The sequence below is a fragment of the Numida meleagris genome, unplaced genomic scaffold (genome assembly GCF_002078875.1).
Source record: "Numida meleagris isolate 19003 breed g44 Domestic line unplaced genomic scaffold, NumMel1.0 unplaced_Scaffold614, whole genome shotgun sequence".
Lineage (NCBI taxonomy): Eukaryota > Metazoa > Chordata > Aves > Galliformes > Numididae > Numida > Numida meleagris.
Genome location: NW_018364829.1, coordinates 4,607 through 11,639, shown reverse-complemented (window position 1 = coordinate 11,639; position 7,033 = coordinate 4,607). Strand labels below are relative to the sequence as shown.

Below are 7,033 nucleotides of genomic sequence, written 5' to 3'. Positions count from 1 at the left end.
GGGTCAATGGGTGACATGGGTGGGATCACCGGTGGCCTCAGAGGGATCACCAGTGGGATCAGTGGGATCGCTGGGATGATGGGATGGCTGGGATCTCTGGGAATGATGGGATGGATGGGATCATCAATGGGATGTGTGGGATCATTTATGGGGTCATGGGATCAATGAGCGACATGGATGGGGTCACTGGTGGCATCAGTGGGATCACCAGTGGGATTGATGGGGTGATGGGATGGATGGGATCACCGGGATCGCTGGGATCTCTGGGAATGATGGGATGGATGGGATCATCAATGGGATGGGTGGCCTCAGTGGGATCACCAGTGGGATCAGTGGGATCGCTGGGATGATGGGATCACCGGGATCGCTGGGATGATGGGATGGATGGGATCGTCGATGGGCTGGGTGGGATCATCAGTGGGATCATGGGATGGATGGGATCCATGGGTGGGATGGCTGGGGTGGCGGGCCGGGCGGGACGGACGGAGCGGGCGCGCGGCGCCTTCCCTCATCTCTCAATACACAAACAACTTTGGAGCGATGGCATATATTTATACATCCGTCTTTTTTTTTTTTTTTTTTCTTTTTCTCTTTTTTTTTTTTTGGTTAAACTTTTTTAGGCACTGCTTCGGAAGGAAGGAAGGAAGGTTATATCTAGTGTAAAAACGGCCTAAGTGGGAAGCGGGCCGGCGATTGGGGGGAGACGGGGGGAGGGCCGGCGTCGGCATCACGCCGCGCTCAGCACCGGGACCGAGGCCGGGGCGGCCGCCTCCACGGCGCCGTGGGGCGGAGCGGCGTATCGGCGCCCGAAGCTGGAGGACGTGTAGGAGGAAGACGAGAAGGTCATGGAAAAGCCGGAGCCGGTAGCGTCGAAGCTGCCGCGGCGGGAGCCGGAACGCGAGCCGGTGCGGGAGCCGGAGCGCGAGCCGGCGGCGGAGCCGGCTCCGCTGACGTTGTAGGGGCTGTAGTAGCCCTTGGTGGAGCGGGACGAGGCCTCGAGAAGGCGCAGGCCGGTGCCGTCCTCGATCATGCTGCGATCCATGGCGTCCTTGTAGGAGATCTTCAGCTTGGTCTTGGGGCAGGTGAGGTAGCGCGAGTAGGTGGAGACGTCGCGCAGCTTCTGGGCCGTGCGGGCGTCGATGGTGCCCTTCTGCAGAGCCTCGTCCAAGGAGACGCGGCCGTCGGCGTCGGGTTCGATCAGGCCCCCGGTCAGGTATTGCACCTCCAGGAAGCGCTGCCCGGCTTCGTAGTAGAGCCAGCCCTTCTTCAGCGCCTGGGCCGCCGACATCTTGGTCTTGGTGCGCGGGTCCTCGAAGCCGTGGTAGGCCTTCTGCGCCAGGCTGATGCGGTCCACCATGATCTTGTCCACCAGCCCCTTGCTCACCGCGTCGGCCACCGAGAAGCGCTCGCCCGTGGCGGGGTCAATGATGCCGCCGGTGCAGGCCTGAGCTTCCAGCAGCCGCTGCCCGGTGATGTTGTCCACCAGGTTGCGACGCATGGCTTCGGTGACCGACACCTTCTCCAACGTGTCGGTGTCCAGGATGCCGGCCACCGGCCCCGTCTCTTCGCTGGGGTCGGTCCAAGCGGTGCCCGGCGGCCTCGTCGGGGCCGGGCTGGCGGCGAAGGAGGAGGAGGAGGCGGAGGAGCCGACGGAAGACGAGCGCGAGCGGAAGCCGCCCATGTTGCCGGAGAGCATGTCGGCGAACTCGGTGATGGAGAGCGAGCCGGAGCGGTACTGGTCCAGCGCCGACTGGTCGATGAGGCCGCGGCCGATGGCGTCGTCGATGTCGTATTGGCGGCCCGAGCGCCGGTCGATGATCATGGACTTGACGACGCCGTCCGAGGACGAGGTGGTGATCTCCTCCCACTCGCACTCCTGCTCCGACAGCTCCAGGTAGGTCTGGTGGTCGATGAGGCCCTTGCGGTACGCCTCGTACACCGACATCTCCTTGCCCGTCTCCGGGTCGACGATCACCACCCGGCGCTTGCGGACCGACGATTTGGACGAGGTCTTCCTCTCGCGCTTCTTCTCCTTCAGAGGCAGCAGGCGCAGCCCCGTCTCCGGGTCGGTGACGCAGCGCTCCATCAGCTGCAGGTAGGTGAGGTTCTCCTCCGTGTTGGGGTCGAAGAAACCCTTGGTGTCGTCGCTGGGGTCCGACAGGATCTCGTTCATCTCCTCGTCGAAGAGCCCGCGCCGGTAGGCCACCTCCACGGGCAGCCGGTGGCTCTCCTCCGGGTCGATGATGCCGCCGGTGGCGATCTGGGCCTCCAGCAGGCGCACGCCGTGGTCCTTCAGGATCAGCCCTTTCTTCATGGCCTGGAAGAGGGAGATGAGCTTCCCGGTGTAGGGGTCCCGGTAGCCGGTGACGGCGCGTTCGGCGGAGAGCAGCTTGTCCTTGAACTCGGGCCCCACGATGCCCATGCGCACGGCCTCCTCCACCGTCAGCTTCAGGCCCTTGATGGGGTCGACGACGTAACCCGTGGCCGCCTGCGCTTCCAGGAGCTCGAAGGCGGTGCCGGGCCGGATGATGCCCTTCTTCATGGCCTGGTAGACGGAGAGCCGTTCCTTGGTGGAATCCACGAAGACTCCGGCGATGCAGCTGGTGCCTTCCAGGAACTTCTGCAGGTTCTTGGAGACCTCCTCGACCGACGTCAGCCCCTCGTGCAGCCGCTGGGCCGTGGCCTCGTCCATCACCTGCGACAGCACCAGCTCCTCCACGGTGATCTGCTTGCGCAGCCCGCGGAAGGTGAGCTTCCGCCCGTCGCCCAGGGGCAGCAGCAGCAGCCCGCTGCCCTCGTCCTTGCGGCAGCGCCGCAGCAGCTGCGTGTAGCTCAGCTTCTCGTCCGTGGACGGGTCCACGTAGCCGCGCACCTCGCAGGGCTCGGACAGAGCCTCGTACGTCTCCCTGTCGACGAAGCCGCGGTGGCAGGCCACCTCCAAGGGCAGGTGGAAGCCCAGGTGAGGGTCGACGACGCCGCCGGTGGCCAGCTGGGCGTCCAGCAGCTTGAGGGCCTCCTCGCTCGGCACCAGGTCCTTCTTCATGGCCTGGAAGATGGAGATCTTCTGCTCGCTGTAAGGGTCCCGGTAGCCCGTCACGGCCCTCTCGGCGGACAGCAGGCGGTCGTGGAGCTCGGGTCCCACCAGGCCCTTGCGGACGGCCTCGTCCGCCGTCAGCATCTCGTTCTTGATCGGGTCCACCAAGAAGCCGGTGGCCGCCTGGGCTTCCAGCAGGCAGCGGGCCGCCTCGGCGCCGATCAGCCCCTTCTTCAGGGCTTGGTAGACGCTCAGCGTCTGCTTGGAGGAGGGCACGTAGATGCCGGCGACGCAGCCCGAGCCGTAGAGGCACCGGCGGACGGCTTCGTCCTCCAGGAGCTGGCGGAAGGTCTTGGAGCCCTGCTTCAGCAGCTGGAAGACCTCCTGGGAGATGACCCGGGCCTCGTACAGGTCCTCGGCGGTGATGCGACGCCGGACGTAGTCGTAGGACGCCAGGTTCTGTTGCCGGATGATCTCGGTCCGCTCGATGATCTCGATGATGATGATGATCATGCGCTCCTTGGAGACGCGGCCCGCCTGGAACTCCTCCATCAGCTGCCGCCGCTGCTCCTCGGGCAGCAGGTCCGACTGCATGATCTCCCACAGCGACATGGAGGAGCCGGCCCTGCTGCCCACGGGGATGTCCACCCGCGTCTCCTCGAACACTTTCCGCGTCTCCTCCTCCGTGTACAAGCGCGTCGTCTCCACCACCGTCGGCTTCTCGGGCTGGCGCAGCGGCAGCAGGAGCAGCCCCGTCTCCGGGTCCTCGACGCAGCGCTCCTTCAGCTGCAGGTAGGTGAGGTTCTCGTGCGTGTTGGGGTCGAAGAAGCCCTTGGTGTCGTCGCCGGGGTCCGACAGGGCCCGGTTCATCTCCTCGTCGAAGTAGCCGCGCTGGTAGGCCACCTCCACGGGCAGGCGGTGGCTGTGCACCGGGTCGATGATGCCGCCGGTGGCGATCTGGGCCTCCAGCAGGCGCACGCCGTGCTCCCTGACGATCAGCTCCTTCTGCATGGCCTGGAAGAGCGAGATCTTCTCCCCGCTGTAGGGGTCCTTGTAGCCGGTGACGGCCTTCTCGGCCGACAGCAGCTTCTCGTGCAGCTCGGGCCCCACCACGCCGGCCTTCACCGCCTCGTTGACGTACAGCTTGCGGTTGCTGACGGGGTCCAGCAGGAAACCCGTGGCCGCCTGCGCTTCCAGCAGCACCACGGCGGTGCTGGCCCGCAGCAGGTTCCTCTTCATGGCCTGGTAGATGCTCAGCTTCTCCTTGCTGGCCTCCACGTAGACGCCGGCGATGCAGCCGCCGCCGTGCAAGAAGCGCTTCACCTCCTCCGTCTGCGCCAGGTCCTTCACCGACCTGGTGCCGTCCTGCAGCTCCCGGTACTGCGCCGGGCTGAGGATGCGCGCCTCCACCAGCTCGCCGGCCGGCACCGGCGCCCGCAGCCCGGCGAAAGTCAGCTTCTCCCGCTTCTTGCTCTCCGCCTCCTCCACGATGGTGATGACGATCTTGATGATCTTCTCCACCGTCACCTTGCCCGTCTTGTACTGCCGCAGCAGCTCGCGCCGCCGCTCCTCGCTGAAGTACTCGGAGTGCAGCAGCTCCCACACGCTCACGGCGCGGCCGCGCAGCTCGCCGGCCGCCACCTCCACCGTGGCCTTATCCAGCCTCTCCTTGGCCTCCCCGTCCGTGTAGATCTCCTCCTGCTGCGCCCGGATGGCGGAATCCGACAGCGGCAGCAGGAGGAAGCCGCTCCGCTCGTCCCGCCGGCAGCTCTCCTGCAGCTGCCCGTAGCCGACGCGCTCCCGGCGTTCGGGGCAGTAGAAAGCTCTCAGCTCCGCCAGGGTCTCCTTGGTCTCGGGGTCCAAGCAGCCGCGCCGGTAGGCCACCTCCAACGGGAGGCGGTGGCTGCGCTCCGGGTCCACCACGCCGCCGGTGGCCAGCTGCACGTCCAGCAGGCGCGCGCCGCTCTCGCCGGGGATCAGCCCTTTCTTCAGCGCCTGGAAGAGGGGCACGGTGCGCCCGGTGTAGGGGTCCCGGTAGCCGGTCACGGCCTTCTCCGCCGACAGCAGCTTCTCGTGGAACTCGGGTCCCACCACGCCGGCTTTCACCGCTTCGTCCACCGTGTACAACCGCTCGCTGCCCGGTTCTACCACGAAGCCGGCGGCCGCCTGAGCTTCCAGCAGGGCCAGGGCCACGTCGGGCCGCAGCAGGTTCCTCTTCTGGGCTTGGTAGAAGCTCAGCTTCTCCCCGCTGGATTCCAGCAGGACCCCGGCGATGACGTCGGTGCCGCGCAGGTAGCGCCGCACCGGCTCCGTCTCGGCCACGTCGCTGACGGCCGCTTCCCCCCGCCGCAGCCGCTGGTACACGTCCTCGTCCAGCACGCGGCTCTCCAGCAGCTCGGCGGCGGGCACCGGGGCCCGCAGGCCTTGGAAGAGCAGCTGCCTCTTCTTCTCGCCTTCCTCCACCACGGTGATGACGATCTTGATGATCTTCTCCACCGTCACTTTGCCGGCGCGGTACTGCCGGATCAGGTCCCTCCTCTGCTCCTCGCTGAAGTACTCGGAGTGGATGATCTCCCAGATGCTGACCGTCTTCCCTTGGAAGCGGCCGAACGGGGCCGTCACCGTCGCCTTCTTGAAGACGTCCTCGGCTTCCTTGGGGCCGCACGGCAGCTCGCCGCCCGCCCGCTCGCTCAGCGGCAGCAGGAGCAGCCCCGTCTCCGGGTCCTCGACGCAGCGCTCCATCAGCTGCAGGTAGCCGAGGTTCTCCTCCGTGTTGGGGTCCAAGAAACCCTTGGCGTCGTCGCCGGGTTCCGCCAGGACCCGGTTCGTCTCCCGGTCCAGGTAGCCGCGCTCGTAAGCCGCCTCCAGGGGCAACCGGTGGCTGTGCACCGGGTCGACGACGCCGCCGGTGGCCAGCTGGGCTTCCAGCAAACGCAAGCCGTGCTCCTTCAGGATCAGCTCCTTCTGCATGGCTTGGAAGAGCGAGATCTTATCGCCGGTGTAAGGATCCTTGTAGCCGGTGACGGCGCGCTCGGCCGCCAGCAGCTTGTGGTGCAGCTCGGGCCCCACCAGCCCCTCTCGCACGGCTTCGTTCACCGACAACCGGGCGCCGCGCACGGGGTCCAGCAAGAAACCCGTGGCCGCCTGCGCTTCCAGCAGCGCCAGGGCGGTGCCGGGGCTGAGCAGCCGTTCCTTGGCGGCCTGGTAGACGCTCATCTTCCTCTCGCCGGGCTGCGCCAGCACGCCGGCCACGGCGCTCCGACCACGCAGGTAAACCCGCACGTCGTCGCGCCGCTCCAGCTCCTCGGCGCTGAGCTCTCCCCGCTCCAGCTCGCCCAAGCTCTGCTCGCTCAGCACGCCGGCGGCCGCCAACCGCCGCGCCGAAACTTTGTGCCGGATGCCCCGCAAGGAGAATTCGGCTTCCCCGTTCTGCTCTTCGGGGCCGTCCGGCGCGTGGCGTCCGTTGGGCACGGCGACGTCCGCCGTCTCCCGCGTCGGCGCGTCCGTCTGGATCATCATCTCCCGGCGCGGCGCCGGGGCGGCGCGCTGCTCTTCCTGCAGCTTCCGTCGCCGCTGCTCTTCCCGCAGCAGCTCCAGCTTCTCGCGCAGCTTGCGGTTCTCCTCCTCCAGCAGCCTCTCCTGCTCCCTCCGTTGCTCGTCCAGCAGCCGCAGCTCCTCTTGCTTCTGCCGGGCGCTTTCCTCCGCCTCCTCCTGCCGTTTCTGGGCGTCGCGCAGCACGGCTTGCAGCCGTTGCTTCTCTTGCTCCATCTCGCGTTGCTGCCGTTCCTGCTCGGCCCGCAGGCCCCGGGCTTTGTCCACCTCGTCTTGGAAGAGCTGCTCCAGTTTGGCTTTCTCGGCCTCGATCAGCTTCTCGCGTCGCAGCAGCTCGTCTTTCTCGCTCAGGAAGGATTCCTGCAGGCTCTGCGTCTCCTGCAGCAGCTGCGCCTGCTGCGCCTCCTGCATCTGCAAAGGGAGGAAAGGGGGAGGGGAGTCACCGGG

At 66.8% G+C, this 7,033-nt stretch overlaps 1 protein-coding gene across 1 annotated transcript in view; it reads right to left on the bottom strand.

Annotated features, from left to right (window-relative positions):
• Positions 1–589: 589 nt before the first annotated feature.
• PLEC (plectin) overlaps positions 590–7,033 on the bottom strand; it is a gene marked incomplete at its 5' end in the record, with an annotated part of 11,046 nt that continues 4,602 nt past the window's right edge. The window contains one exon of the mRNA XM_021383860.1: positions 590–6,997. Within this exon, the coding sequence (XP_021239535.1) occupies positions 728–6,997 (6,270 nt within the window). The remainder of the gene's footprint in view (positions 6,998–7,033) is intronic.